Source organism: Chiloscyllium plagiosum, unplaced genomic scaffold, assembly GCF_037043375.1.
Source record: "Chiloscyllium plagiosum isolate Xiang-an unplaced genomic scaffold, Cpla_swu_hap1 HiC_scaffold_3, whole genome shotgun sequence".
Classification (NCBI taxonomy): domain Eukaryota; kingdom Metazoa; phylum Chordata; class Chondrichthyes; order Orectolobiformes; family Hemiscylliidae; genus Chiloscyllium; species Chiloscyllium plagiosum.
This window is the reverse complement of record NW_028270141.1, coordinates 59,651,793-59,667,960: the sequence shown is the minus strand read 5'-3', so window position 1 is coordinate 59,667,960 and position 16,168 is coordinate 59,651,793. Positions and strand designations below refer to the sequence as shown.

At 40.4% G+C, this 16,168-nt stretch overlaps 1 protein-coding gene across 1 annotated transcript in view; it reads left to right on the top strand.

Annotated features, from left to right (window-relative positions):
• cad (carbamoyl-phosphate synthetase 2, aspartate transcarbamylase, and dihydroorotase) overlaps window positions 1–14,157 on the top strand; it is a 113,342-nt gene extending 99,185 nt beyond the window's left edge. The window contains exons 37-41 of the mRNA XM_087976623.1: window positions 1,614–1,739; window positions 3,757–3,912; window positions 4,148–4,249; window positions 5,833–5,927; window positions 12,215–14,157. Of these exons, the coding sequence (XP_087832749.1) occupies window positions 1,614–1,739; window positions 3,757–3,912; window positions 4,148–4,249; window positions 5,833–5,927; window positions 12,215–12,317 (582 nt within the window). The 3' untranslated portion in view covers window positions 12,318–14,157. The remainder of the gene's footprint in view (window positions 1–1,613; window positions 1,740–3,756; window positions 3,913–4,147; window positions 4,250–5,832; window positions 5,928–12,214) is intronic.
• Window positions 14,158–16,168: the final 2,011 nt, after the last annotated feature.

Genomic DNA, 16,168 nt, shown 5'->3' with positions numbered 1-16,168 from the left:
TTTTGACTTTAATTATATTAGGTCTTTAGTAAGATATTGCTTCCAACTGGCCTTACTGTTCTAACATGGCCTAATTTCCTACAGTGTCTAATCTCCAAAATGTCCTGGTTTGAAGTAGAAAATTGTGTAAGATTGAAGATAACATCATTTTGCTGTAGTGATAGAATTGCAAAACAAAGTGGTCATTTGATTTATTCTGAGGTTTGTCTAATAAACCGGTGTAAACGACGTAGCTGTTAGTGATTACTGTGAGAGCAGGCTTCTTTGCTCGAAAGAAGCTGCAAAGTATTCGCTCTTAGAGAATACTGGCATCATTTTTATGGTGATTAAGCTGCTAGTCTCCCAAAACCCAAGAAAGTATTGAGGATGTTGGGTTGTAAGTAGTTATGCTTTAAACTGTTTGCTTACTTCCAAGGTAGACAGTTAGTGGGCTTAAGTATAGCTAATCCATATTTTGACTGGAATAGGAGTCACATGATTCATGTTTTCTTGGAGATGGGCTGAGAGGGAAAGGTTTTCTGGAATATTCCTGAAATACTCAGGCACAGTCTGACAGGATCTGCAAGAAAGGGCAAGAGGTTAAAAGTGGGGTTTTTTTCAGGTCAGTCATGTGATCAGGGCATTTGCTCATGTTGAAATAATCAACTTTGTGAGGATTTGATCAAAATTGGAAAATTCCCTTGGCTTTTACAGTGAGAGCTTTTCCTAGCAATTGTCCCTCTCGTGCAAGCTATCTGAGAATGTTACCAGGTTAAGAAAGGAAAGGAATGAAAGGTAAACGTGGGAACTAAGTGTTTTTGACTGGATCCAGGAAAATTGAATGGCTACCAAAGGCTCAGCATAAATAGACCTGCAAAGTAGATTTTTCTTTGCATTAAAAATAGGAATAAATAGTTCTATTATTTAAAGTATCAGTTGCTTGTAAAAATAATGTTTAGTAAATACTCTAATAGCACTGACTACAATTAAAGTATTTAATGTGAATTCTTGTCACCCTTTTCAGCTATCAGCTGGAAGTTCAAATTTCTTTACAGAAGTTTATGGAAACTATTTCTGTTCAGGTCATGCAACAGGTTAGACTAAATTAATGGAATAATTAAGTATTTGTTCTATTGTGTTAATATGGTGATCTAGAACTGTTGAAGACAAATGTCTAAATGAACAGTTGCTAAGAATTTAAATGAAAAGTTGTGGCAGTTAAGTGTGGATGAGAGATTTAAGGTGAAGAATAAGTGATTGCACATTTAGTTTCTTTTAAGAAAGAATGTTAAAGTTCTGTATTGAATTTTTATAAATCTATACGTTTATCTATAAGGTAAACTGACGAAGGAGCAGCGCTGTAAAAGCGTGTGATTTCAAATAAACCTGTTGGACTATAACCTGGTGTCATGTGACTTATGACTTTGTTCACCCCAGTCCCAACACCAGCACCTCCACATCATTATAAATAACTAGCTTAATTTTAATTTTTTTGTGATATCCAATTGGGCTGGCTTGAATTCTGAATGTGCTGCTCAGTGTAATTTCCACTCCATGTGCTTAAGTGTATCATTGACAACACATAACTGGCAATTACAAAACAAAACACAAAACATTTACCTCTTTTCTTTCAGCTTGCTGCTAAACATTGCCGAAAGCCTATTATTAATGCAGGGGATGGTGTTGGTGAGCACCCAACTCAGGCATTGCTTGACATTTTTACTATTCGTGAGGAGCTGGGGACAGTGAATGGAATGACGGTAAGATATATTCTTCACATGAATAATTTTGCTGTAAGTAACTTGTCTGCTAATTCACTAAAGTCCACCATCTATAAGGCATTCCCTCATCACCAACTCACAGTGGCAGTAGTGCATGTCATTTACAAGATGCACTACAGCAACTCAGAAAGGCTCTTTTGATGGTACCTTCTCAGCCCATGATTCTTGTGGCCTAGATGGACAAAGGCATCAGGTGTTATGGAATCACCTTTGCCTGCAAATTGCTCTCTCAAGGCCCATGCAACCCCGATTTGGAAATACATCACTGGCCCAGTTACAGTGAAGGAACAAAATACTGGAACTCCTTTAACAGCATTGTTGATGTATGCAGTTCACTGATACGCAGCATTTCAAGAAGGCAGCTCACCACTACCATTTAGACCATCAAGGCTGGCATAGCCAGAGACATCTGCAGCCTATGAAAGCGAAAATATAAGAATTCTGTGTCTAAGCATGAGTAAGAACTTACTTCAAGCTCTTCTAATCCAGTTAGAATGGTTAATTGTGGGTAGCATTGGGTTTGTTTTGTACCAAAGACAAGGACAGCAGATACATGAGAATACTGCCACCTGCAAGTTCTACTTTAAGTCACTCATCATCCTCGCTTGGAAATGTATCACTTTCCTTCACTGTCACTGGGTCAAAGTTCTGGAGCTACCACCAAATGAACTGCAGTGATTCAAGAAAACAATTCACCAACATCACATCCTCCCAACTGAATTTTCAAAATGCTTTTGCAGCCAAGATACTTTTTCTGATGTAGCTGAGTTATTTTTGCACCAACTTAGTTATTCCAGGTGATCAAAACTACTGGAATGTTAACGTGCAAATCATATTGGCAGTTATTTTTCTCTTTATTATGATTTGATTTTGATGCAGGAAGTTGCAAATGCATGCTAAACTGCAATAACACGAAAATAGTAAGGTTTTACAGTTATTAAATGTCTTCTGTGTATATATTGTCACTGGATCTTACCAGATCTCACATTTAATAAGGAACAGTCCAACTTGGCAAATGCATAAATGTTATCAATCTGGGACAAACTTATCAAAATAGCAAATGAAAACCAAAAGTAAATAGTGCGCAAGGTAAATAGTGCGGTGAGGAAGGCATATGGCGTACTGGCTTTTATTGGTAGAGGAATTGAGTTCCGGAGTCCTGAGGTCATGATGCAGTTGTATAAGACTCTGGTGCGGCCGCATCTGGAATATTGTGTGCAGTTTTAGTCACCATACTATAGGAAAGATGTGGAGGCACTGGAACGGGTGCAGAGGAGGTTTACCAGGATGTTGCCTGGTATGGAAGGAAGATCGTATGAGGAAAGACTGAGACACTTGGAGCTGTTTTCATTAGAGAAAAGAAGGTTTAGGGGTGACTTGATTGAGGTGTACAAGATGATTAGGGGGTTAGATAGGGTTGACAGTGTGAACCTTTTCCCGCGTATGGAGTCGGGTATTACAAGGGGGCATAGCTTTAAATTAAGGGGGGGTAGATATAGGACTGAAGTTAGGGGTAGGTTCTTCACTCAGCGAGTCGTAAGTTCATGGAATGCCCTGCCAGTAGCAGTGGTGGACTCTCCCTCTTTCTGGGCATTTAAGTGGGCTTTGGATAGGTATATGGAGGATAGTGGGTTAGTATAGGTTAGGTGGGCTTGGATCGGCGCAACATCGAGGGCCAAAGGGCCTGTACTGCGCTGTATTCTTCTATGTTCTATGTTCTAAAAGAACTATCGATGCTGTAAATCAGAAACAAAAACAGAAATTGGTGGAAAAGCTCGGCAAGTCTGGCAGCATCTGTGACAAGAAATCAAGTTAAAGTTTCAGGTCTGGTGACCCTTCCTTCGAGCTCATCTAAGGAAGGGTCACTGCATCTGAAATGTTAACTGATTTCTCTTCACAGATGCTGCCCGACCTGCTGAGCTTTTCTACCAATTTCAGTTTTTGTCATTGAAATAACAATTATTTTTACCACTTTGTAATTTTACTTGCTTAATAGATTACAATGGTTGGAGATCTAAAACATGGGAGAACAGTACATTCACTGGCCTACCTTCTTACATTATACCGTGTTAATCTCCGATATGTTACTCCCAGAAACCTTCGCATGCCGCAAAATATCATACATTTTCTGGCATCTAGAGGAATCAAGCAGGTAAGCAAAACTGATGACATGTAGACTTAACTGGAGTTTAATTTGAACAGCTTACTTTTGAAAGTAGTAGTGTTGAATGTTAAACTTCTGTTATGTTTCGAATGGGCATGGTTCTAAGGACCCTTAGAGTTCAAGAAACTTTAAAAATATATGAACTTTGATCTAAAAATTTATTTGAATGCAGTTTTGCTGTTTACTTTCCAGTCTGCATATTAACACACATTTGTGTACACAGGAGGAATTTGATAGTTTGGAAGAAGCTTTGCCAGATACTGATGTGTTATACATGACAAGGATTCAGAAAGAAAGATTTGCCTCCGAGGAAGAATACAGAGCGGTAATAATTTAACATATATTAAAGAGAATAGTGGGATGTCTCCAACCTCTCCACCTCCACCACCCAACATACACACACACCTATTTGAAAATCAAATGTAGAATTCTAGAACAGCATTTAAAGTTTCAGCTTCTTGAACCAATTTACCTAATAAAGCCAAAAATGATTGCAAAGATAGCCTGAAGATGAATTTTTAATGGACTGCATTAGGTACATAGTCTGATTCTAGAAAGAGGCATAATATGTTGGGCTTTGATAATGAAAGAGGATTAATTAATGAGCTTTCAGTGAAGGATCTTCCATGCAACAGTGATCATATCATTGTAGAATCTGCATTCAATTTGAAGGTATGATACTTGGGTCTCAAATTAGCCTTAAGTAGAGGCAATTATGAAGCTATGAAGGCACTATTGGCTGCAGTGTACTGGGAAAATTGGTTCACATATAAGACTATAAATAAGCAATGGCAGAGTTTTGAAGGTATTCTGAAACACTCAATGAAGATGAGTTCTATTAAAAAAAGACTAACAAAGAAGGATACTCTATTTGTGGCTAACAAGGAAGCTAACAATCATTGAATTGAAAGAAACTGCCTGAAATGCTGTAAAGAATAATGACGTAGCTGGAGGTTGAGAGGATTTTAGAAACGAGCAAAAGGTGTCTAAAAGACTATAGTGGGAGGAATTAAATTAGCAAGGTTCCCCCCCTGTGGAGAATGCGATGAGGAAGTTAACAATGGGAAATAACGAAATGGCAGAGATTATAAGTAGATATTTTGTATCTATCTTTACAATGGAAGAACTAAACGTAGAGCCATAGAATCTGAAGCGTCAAATTGGTAAGGGTAGGCTTAAAACCATCATTGACTGAGGAAAATATGTAAGCATAATTAATGGGGTCTCTTATGTGTGCTGTCCCTCTCTCACGTGCGCGCTGTCCCACACCGTCTCACACCGTTCCTCGCATGCGTGCTGTAGCCCCCCGTGACTCTGTCACGCATGCTGTTCCCTCTCTTTCTCTCACCCTGTCCCCTTGCGCTCTTGCTTGCTCTCTCAATGCACTGTTCCTCCCTCCCTCTCACGCTGGCTCACAACTTGTACATACTGCTTCCTTCTTGTGCTGCCCCCTCCTCAGCTCCTCTCATTATCTGTATCTCTTTCGCATGTGCTGCTCCTCCGTTGCTTGTTTGCTTTTTCCCTCCCCCACCGCCGCCGCATGTGCTATCACCCCTACCTCATCTGAACACCCCCCCAACATATGCCTGCATGCTGTCACATTGGTGCTGTTGCACTCTCACTGTCCCCCCCTTTCTTGCACTGCTTGTCATTGGGTCTCTCACTCTCTCTCCTTTTGTTCTCCTCTTTCCCCCCACCCCACCACTGCTCTTTGAATCCCTCTCACTGTAATGAACTTTCCTACATTTTTGCTGGGAACCAACAACATTTTGCTCCATTGTTTACTCTCCTTGATCATTGTGTATTGGTTTAGAGACTGTGTATTATGTGTTCCTGTGTTTTTTTTTTCAGTAATTTTTGATTTAATTGCAATTTTTTTCTGCCCACCCTATCTTTCTTCACCCTAAGTGTTTTGGACAGTTTATTCTCACTCCTCACATCATGACAAAAGGCAAGAAGAAAATGGTGGTTATGCATCCATTGCCACGAGTTAATGAAGTTAGGTAAGATCTGTATATGTGTGTTCACAGTGAAGCTTTTTATATGCCAATTGGCGTTCAGAAACCTATTAAATGTTGAATCAGATTGGAATTTACCTGTGAATATGCATAAGATAATGTAAAATCAGAGATAGTAAAACCTATTGATTATCAATTCCACAGTTCAATTGCAATGCTAGGTAGAACACGAAATTGAATATAGAAAGGGGTATTTCACTATGGAAGAAGTAGGAATTATGAAGCTATGAAGACACTATTGGCTGCAGTGTACTGGGAAAATTGGTTCACATATAAGACTATAAATAAGCAATGGCAGAGTTTTGAAGGTATTCTGAAACACTCAATGAAGATGAGTTCTATTAAAAAAAGACTAACAAAGAAGGATACTCTATTTGTGGCTAACAAGGAAGCTAACAATCATTGAATTGAAAGAAACTGCCTGAAATGCTGTAAAGAATAATGACGTAGCTGGAGGTTGAGGGGATTTTGGAAACAAGCAAAAGGTGTCTAAAAGACTATGGGGGGGGGAATTAAATTAGCAAGGTTCCCCCCCCCCGCATAGAGAATGAGATGAGGAAGTTAACAATAGGAAACAACTTTAGACTGTTCTTGACCATGTGGTGGTTTGCATTAGTTGAGGACATCTGAGAGCTAATATTTTGGTTTTAATTGTGATGGAGAGGTGCTGATGTTGGACTAGGGTGGACAAAGTTAAAATTCGCACAACACTAGGTTATAGTCCAGCAGGTTTATTTGGAAGTACAGGTAGACAATCCAAAAGGCTTTGAAGTCCGAAGGTTTTTTTTCTCATTAACAAGGTTGTTTGGCATGCAGGTAGTTAACCCAAGTCGACATCCACTCAATGCATGTCACTCAGATGCAATGTAGTGGGGGGTGGGGCAGCACCGGCAGGTCTTGATTCTGTTTCAAGGCCCCATTTTACTTAGTTAAAAATCACACAACACCAGGTTATAGTCCAATGCTCCGAAAGCTAGTGTGCTTCCAATTAAACCTGTTGGACTATAACCTGGTGTTGTGTGATTTTTAACTTTGTACACCCCAGTCCAACACCGGCATCTCTGAACCATTTTACTTAGTGAGTGTGCTCCTCCGATAGATTTCTAAACATTTCACCATCAACCTGTCACTTATTCTGAAATACGAAAAATACTGAATTTCGAAAACCAGGATAAAGGATTGTGCACTTGTACTAGCTTTCGGAGCACTGCTCCTTCATCAAGTAGCTATAGTGTGACTTGAACCCTCTGTGTCGATGTGCATGATAATCTTGGAGATACTCTCACCTGATGAAGGGGCAGAGCTCCGAAAGCTCGTACTTACAAATAAACCTGTTGGACTGTAACCTGGTGTTGTGGGATGTTTAAGTTGAAATTGTGGCATTCATTACATCGTTGCATTTGTCTGTACAGAGCTTTGCCTTAAGCTGGATGTATATCATTACCATTTATATTGATTTTTCTTTTTGCACGTTTTTGTGCACCATTCCCTCACTGCTGCTCTGTAGACTTGTTTGGACAAATATCTTCCCTTGGCTTTCTATAAGACCATAAGAAATAGGAACAGTGTGCCTTTAAGTTCCATACAGAACATAGAAAAGTACAGCACAGAACAGGCCCTTAGGCCCACGATGTTGTGCTGAGATTTAGTCCAAATGTAAATATAGTAAATTAACCTATGCACCCCTCGACTCACTGCTATCCATGTGCATGTCCAGCAGTCGTTTAAATGTCCCCAATGACTCTGCTTCCACCGCTGCAGCTGGCAACGCATTCCATGCATGCATAACCCTCTGTGTAAAGAGCCTACCTCTGACGTCTCCTTTATACCTTCCTCCTAATATCTTCAAACTATGACTTCTCGTACCAGTCAATCCTGCCCTGGGGAATTGAATCTATCTATTCCTCTCATTATTTTGTACACCTCGATCAGGTCTCCTCTCCTCCTCCTCTCCAGAGAGAAAAGTCCGAGCTTATTCAACCTTTCTTCATAACACAAGCCTTCCAGTCCAGGCAGCATCCTGGTAAACCACCTTTGCACCCTCTCCAAAGCCTTTCCTATAGTAGGGCGACCAGAACTGTACACAATATTCCAAGTGTGGTCTCACCAGGGACTTGTAGAGTTGCAGCAAAACCTCGCAGCTCTTAAACTTGATCCTCCTGTTAATGAAAGCCAAAACACCATATGCTTTCTGAACAACCCTATACACTTGGGTGGCAACTTTGAGGGATCTATGCACTTGAACACCAAGATCCCTCTGTTCCTCCACATTGCCAAGAATCCTGTCTTTAATCCTATATTCAGCATTCGAGTTCGACCTTCCAAAATGCATCACTTCGTATTTATCCAGAACTCCATCTGCCATTTCTCAGCCCAGCTCTGCATCTTGTCTATGTTGTACTGCAGCCTGCAGTAGCCCTCTATACTATCAACGACACCTCCAACCTTTTGGTCATCTGCAAATTTACTAACCCACCCCTCAACCTCCTCATCCAAGTCATTTATAAAAACTGCAAAGAGCAGAGGCCCAAGAACAGAGCCCTGTGGGACCCCACTCAACACTGACCTCCAGGCAGAATACTTTCCATCTACAACCTTCTGTCAGCCAGCCAATTCTGAATCCAGATAGCCAAATCTCCCTGTATCCCATACTTCCTGACTTTATGAATGAGTCTACCATGGGGAACCCTATCAAATGCCTTGCTGAAGTCCACATCGACTGTCATCGACCTGTCTTGACACCTCCTCAAAGAACTCAAAACATTTGTGAGGCATGACCTGCCCCTCTCAAAACCATGCTGACTGCCTTTAATTACACTATGCTTTGCCATATATCCATGCATAGTCATATGTACTTCAGAATTGGATCTACCTCGCTACCACCCTTCCACTGCTGTTGTTGACTGCCTGGCTGCCATGAGTCTTTGCTATTAGTCGATCATTTGACAACTGGTGATATTCAGGCTTGGAGAGAAGGAACAGAGGAATAGATTTGGGTACTATCAGTATACATATTGCACCTGACCTCCTGCACAATGGGGCCTGAAGCAACGTTTCGATGAGTAAAGGCAAGTTAGTCAATGATATGTCTTGGTTGGCTGCAAAGATAATTATACTGCAGATAGGAAGAAAAGCCATTGTTTGGTTTGCTAAGGAACCTAACAAAGGCAGTCTTTTGGACTGAATAATGAAACAAAGACAATGGAGGTCGATGTTTTATAGAACATAGAAGAATACAGCGCAGTACAGGCCCTTCGGCCCTCGATGTTGCGCCGATCCAAGCCCACCTAACCTACACTAGCCCACTATCCTCCATATGCCTATCCAATGCCCGCTTAAATGCCCATAATGAGGGAGAATCCACCACTGCTACTGGCAGGGCATTCCATGAACTCACGACTCGCTGAGTAAAGAACCTACCCCTAACATCTGTCCTATACCTACCCCCCCTTAATTTAAAGCTATGCCCCCTTTTAGTAGATTTTGTTATTCATTTATGGGAGTTGGATGTCGCTGGCTGGCCAGCACTGATAGCCCATCCATATTTGCCCTTGAGGAGGTGCCTTCTTGAATTACTGCAGTCCACTTGCTGTGGGTTGACCCACAGTGCCCTCTAGGGAGGGAATCCCAGGATTCTGACTCAACAACTGTAAAGGAATGGTGGTATTTCCAAGTCAGGGTGATGAGTGGCTTGGAGGGGAACTTGCAGGTGGTTGTGTTCCCAAGTTCCTGCTGTCCTTATCCTTCTAGAAGGAAGCAGTCATGGGTTTGGAAGGTGCTGTCTAAGGATCTTTGGTGAATTTCTGCAGTGCATCTTGTAGATAGTACACACTGCTGCTACTGAGCGCCAGTGGTGGAGAGATGCCAGACAAATGGGGAGTATTCCATCTCACACCTGACTTGTTCCTTGTAGATGGTGGCGGACCTTTGGGTATCAGTAGGTACAGTATCCCTAGTGTCTGACCTGCTTTTGTAGCCACTGTGTTTATGTGGTGAGTTAAGTTGAGTTTCTGGTCAACGGTAACCCCAAGGATGTTGATACTGGGGGATTCAGTGATGGTAACACTATTGAATGTAAAGGGGCGGAGGTTAGATCCTCTCTTATTGGTGCACAATTAAGAGAGGAGTATGAGGAACTGAACCATAGTTGGTAGGGATGATATTTGTAAATTGCTTATTGCAGGGGGGGATATGTTGAGTGAATTACAAAACCATGGGCAAGGCAATAAAAGTACAGATTTGGTGAGAAACAGGTGGTTAAAAATTATGGTAGCACAGATGTTAAAGGTGGTCACTTTGACAATGAGAATGATGGCAGTTTTGAAAGTTAGAGATGTATTCATAATATGATATTATAATTTATCTCTCATACACATCTGAAGGAAAGTTGAGTGGGCATTAGTTTAGTGAGGATGAGGTCAATTAAGCAACTGATGGGGTCTGCCGGGCATGACAGGTGAGAGAGAAAGAAGTGAGATGTGTACAGGCAGCATTTGCTAGGAGGTTTGACATGGTGAGCAAGAGGAACAGAGAAGCAACAGATGGCTAACATTGAGCATTTGCAATCCTTGGAGAATCAACATCAAAATTTAGCATATTAGCATTTTGGCTATCTTTCATCTCCAGAAATTGCTTAAGCTTTTGAACTGAACGATTGTATTATATCCAAGGCTTCAAAGTAACTTTTTTATTTACATCGTTTCTGTCGCAAAGCATCGAATCTGAAAATGTGATCAATCACATCTGATTAGTGTTTAACTGTCTTTGGTAAAATATTTTTAGCATACCTAAATGTCTTGTACATTGGTCATTTTATCTGTTCAATTTCTAATCATTCTCATCTTTCTTCACTTGAAATAAAGCTATTATTTTGGTAGAAAGTGGGCCGCCACTTTGACAGTTGACTAAAAACCAATGCATTTGACCAGTTCTTTTCAAGAAAAGTAATAGGGAAATCCCTGGCAATTACAGACCAGTCAGTCTTATGTTTGTGGTCAGCAAGGTTTTGGAAAGAATTCTGCGGGATAGGATTAATGACTATTTGGAAAAGTAGAGCGTGATTAAAGGCAGTCAGCATGGCTTTGTGAGGGGTAGGTCATGCCACACAAGTCTTATTGAGTTTTTTGAGGAAGTGATGAGACAGATAGAAGGTCAGCAGTGGATGTGATGTATATGGACTTCATGATAGGCGCATTCATAAAGTTTGCCAATGAACAAAGGTTGGTGATAGTATCCAAGGCTATTGCAGGCTGCAACACAACATTTTCAGGATGCAGAACTGAGCTGAGAAATGGTAGATGGAGTTCCACCTGAATAAATGTGAAGTAATGCATTTTGGAAGGTCGAACTTGAATGCTGAATGTAGGATTAAAGATAGGATTCTTGGCAGTGTGGAGGAATAGAGGGATCTTGATGTTCAAGTGCATAGATCCCTCAAAGTTGCCAGCCAAGTGGATAGGATTGTCAAGAAAGCATATAGTGTTTTGGCTTTCATTAACGGGGATCGAGTTTAAGAGCCGTGAGGTTTTGCTGCAGCTCTACAAAACCCTGGTGAGACCACACTTGGATTATTGTGTCCAGCTCTGGTCGCCCTATTATAGGAAAGATGCTGAGGCTTTGGAGAGGGTGCAAAGAAGGTTTACCAGGATGCTGCCTGGACTGGAAGAGAGGTTGACTAAGCTCGGACCTTTCTCTCTGGAGAGAAGGATGAAGAGGGGTGACCTGATCGAGGTATAGAGGCATGAATAGAGTCGATAGCCAGAGACTTTTTCCCAAGGCAGGATTGACTGGCACAAGGGGTCATAGTTTTAAGGTGTTAGGAGGAAGGTATAGAGGAAACATCAGAGGTAGGTTCTTTACAGAGTTGTGAATGCATGGAATGTCTTGCCAGCTGTGGTGGTGGAAACAGTGTCATTAAGGACATTTAAGCGACTGCTGGACATGCACATAGACAGCAGTGAATTGAAAGATGCGTAGGTTAGGTTATGTTAGTTTAGATTAGGAATAATCCGCGGAACAACATCGTGGGCCAAAGGGCCTGTTCTGTGCTGTACTTTGCTCTATAAGAAACAAATCTTTCTGTAATCTCTCTCCTCCTTTGGTGAGTTTTAAAACTGGATTCAAACTATAGTCAAATTTTTAATGTAAAGAATTTTAAAAAAACCCATGCAGCTAATCCTTGGTGTACATCTTAACTTTGGATTTTAACTGAATTGAATCTTATACTTAACAAGTTTTACATTTACAATACTAATACCTTTGTTCCTCTTCAGTGTCGAGGTGGATTCTGATCCACGGGCAGCTTACTTCCGCCAAGCTGAAAATGGCATGTATGTGAGAATGGCTCTACTAGCAACAGTTTTGGGCAAGTTTTAAAACTACAGAAGACCAATATAAAAGCAAGAAAATGAATGGCATTCAGCAAATTTAAGATACTTCATAAAATTCGTGATAGCTTTTTATGACTGTGGCTTTAAAGTGATGGAAATATCTGGGCTACTTTGGTTATCACTGTAAAATTTCCAAGTTTACAGGATTAATGTAATTCCATTATTTGCTGTCTTGTATTAGATCAGATCAGGTGTCATTTGTTTCTGACCTCATGAAAAACACTCCCTATTCATCTGCCCACTTGGAATAGGAGATTTAACGTGCAGCTATTAGCTGGTCCCCACTTTTCCAAAAATACCCAGGCTTGTGACGTGGTCACAAGTGCCTTAGTCTCTAAAATAATGAACTACTCAGGACTTCACGATTTTTCAACAGTTCAGCAAACATTTTTCATCTGTCTGTGATTTTTTTTTTATAAAGCTACTCTTTAAAACTGTAGTCACAATTTACTGCTACACAAAATTCTTCAGTAGTAAAGGTTTAAAAAGTTCTGTCTATGATTGCAAATAATACAAGACTGGAAATTTTTGTTTTCAATTTTTTGTTATTTGAGTTGAGACATTTCATTTGCACCAGTTATTAAAATGAAATTAAGAATTTGCATACTCGAGCCACAACACTGATTTCAACAGTGGTGATCTAAATATCTCCTAAGTCCTTTAAAGATATTCAATGTATTTCAAAGTGGAAATCATGTCTACAGGATATTCAATGTTATACATTCCAGTTTTAGCAAATACATGTAACAGCACATTTAAAGATACTTGTGTTTGCAGAATCGTTTCAGAAATTGGTTCTTTTTTTTTGGAACTGTTCAAGTTTAGCTTCAATCTGCAGACTTTGTTTCGACCACATTAAACTGGAGATGAGGTGGCCCATAAATTCACAGAATCCCAAAAATACCTGAGAGTAAGCATGTTTGGTGTATTAATGTGTTAGAAAAGTTATTATTTTCTATAGTCTGTTCACTACTTGAGGAATCGTTTTGGTCTGATCTATTTAGCAGTATAAAATTGTTTCATTGTTCAAGTGAAATTGATGAAGTTATTGACTGTGCTCTGAAGTACGCTTTAGGAACTAAAACCTTTGGATCAAAAATAAGATTTGTCAAAACTGGGCAAATCAAATTGCTGTGGAGTTGTAGATGTACCACTTCTGTAAGATTCCTGGGAAAGAATCAATGCATTTGAAGCTTTTCCATCTGAATGAGACTTATTATCGAGTCAACTTTGTAAAATATGAGGCCACTGAAACATTTATGTATTGAAGTATTATTGATTGCTGGACTTTGTTGACTAAGTTTCTGTGTTCATATTTCTATGCATGTTAGATTAATTCTGATCTCGCAAAAATACCACATGTATGCTGTTATGATTGATCATATAGAACCCGGGCAGCTTTTGTTTTGTCATCAATGTGAACATTATGATTTTTGTTGAAAGTATTTTTCTGCACATTCACTGCTTGCTCACTTTTTTTTAGAAACTGAAAGATCTTTTGTTTAATAAAAAGAACTTAAACATGCTAAACTTCAGCCATTATTACGCCTGATCTCAATTTTGATTTCAAAAACCTCCGCACCAGCTAAAGCATAAACAGTTCAGCACTCCAAACCTTCAGAAAGCTAGGACACTTGCCTCAGGAGTGAAAAAATGGTGGGGCAGGAAGAGACAATAATGGTTGTTATTGCTAAAATGCAGATATTCTCACACTCTTTCATATGAAGTAACTTGGCCGAGCTGAATGGTTTATTGGTTGTTTACTTGCAACATAAGTTGGTTTGATTCTGTAATCCACTATAAAATAAAATTTTGCTTAATCCTAAGAGCAGTGTCAAACCATTATTCAAACCGAGAGAATTTCCTCCTTTATCGCATCTGTAGGGCTTAAAGTTAAATCTATAGCCTCTTCCATAAGTCGGCATGTAGCTGAACTTGAAGTGGAGAAAGTCTTAAGGGTTCTTCAGGGTTTTAACCAAACACCCCTGCATGTAACTTGAAATTAAATCGCTTGCACTGAGATAATCCATTTCTTAACAGTTTGTTTGCTTTTCTAGATGCGGCTGTTGCCCCTCTGCCAAACAAAAAATGTCCACTGTCTTCCAGTTGTAACATAATGCACAACATTTTACTGTGTTTGCTTGTATATAAAACTGTGAGAACACATTTCCATTAGCCTCCAAGAACCGTCTCCAAAATGTTTCTTTTAAAACAAAATCACCTTGGCTATCGAAATACTTGGACATTAATCATTAAACCTCTTCACACACCAAATCCAAGTGCCACTAGTTCAAGATCCAAATGCTAAAATGATTTTATCTACATACCTTTCATCACAATAGTAGTGCCCTTCACTGGTAATATGCCCAGGACACCTCAGTACCATTTACGAAAAAATGCATGATTAAGCCTGAAATGCTGCTGATCCCTATGGTTCATTACTGCCATCCACCTTATTTTCCCATTTGTATTCTATAATATGTAAGCTTAATCTTCACCTAAAATCTGATTAATAATACGTAGAAATCCTATGTCACCAATTCCAACTGAGGCACATCACTGCTTTAAAACATTATTTTAACAAACAGTTGCTGGTAACATTCTGCAATTAAGTTGGCCTTTGTATTTTCCTAATATCAAGTAAAGTTTAGGCAGTTTGGTGTCCAATCAAATCTTCACAAATGTGAAAATACCAACATTAACAGGCCTTGATTTCCAGTGCGCATACCAGTAAATTATGATAAAACGTGGCTTATTTTGAATTTTGGAATAAAGACCATGTATGATTGGGTCTGGAGTCAGTAAATGAAGAAGAGTGTTGCAGTGGGAGGAGCGACAGTGAGGACCAGGGGCCTGACTGGAAGGTAGTTTTAAAATATAAAAACTTACCTCATGTATAGGCAGAGTGCACGCTAAACAGGAGCAGACACAGGACTGCTGGATAAGTGAGGTTATATAATTGGGTGGTTGCTTTACCAGAAACCCTACTTGGGGTAGTGTCTCCCACTCGTCATCCTCCTGAAACTAAAAGAAGGTTCTGTGCACCAGATTGGTAAGATGACTAGTTTTTTTTTTAGTTTTCAGTAGTCTCCGGAATTTAGAGTAGTGGGAATGGAGGTGAGGGCAGTTGAATGCTGCACATCGTGAGAGGTAAGTGTCTCCACTAATGTCCCTGCTGACTGCATCTGTGGGAAGTGCACCCAACTCCAGCTCCTCAATCCGCGTTAGGGAGCTGGAGCTGGATGAACTTTGGATCATTCGGGAGGTGGAGTGGTTTATTGAGAGGAGTTACAGGGAAGTAGTTACATCTCAGGTACAAGAAGAAGGTAGATTGGTTACCATCAGGGGACAGAAAGGGAACTGGTAAGCAGTGCAGGGAACCCCTGTGGCCATTGTCCTCAACAATAAGCGTACCATTTTGGATACTGTTGCGGGGTGGGGGGGGGGGGAATGACTGACCAGGGGTAAGCAGTGGGGTACAGAGTCTGTCCCTGTTGCTCAGAAGGGAAGGGGGAAGAGGAACAGAGCTTTAGTCATTGGAGACTGTGGGAACAAGAGACTCGTGGTTGGTGTGTTGCCTCCCAGGTGCCAGGGTTTGTAATGTCTCTGTGTTTTTGCAATCCTTGAGGTGGAGGGGGAGCAGCCCCAAGTCGTGGTCCGCATAGGCACCAGTGGCATAGGTAGGAAGAGAGATGGGGATTAAGGCAGGGAGGTAGTGTTTAAGCTCACAGTGAGAACAAAGAGTTTTACCTCTTGTTTGTTGCCTGTGCCACATGCTAGTGAGGCGAGAGAGGAATTGAGCATATGGCTACAGGGATGGTGCAGGAGGGAGAGTTT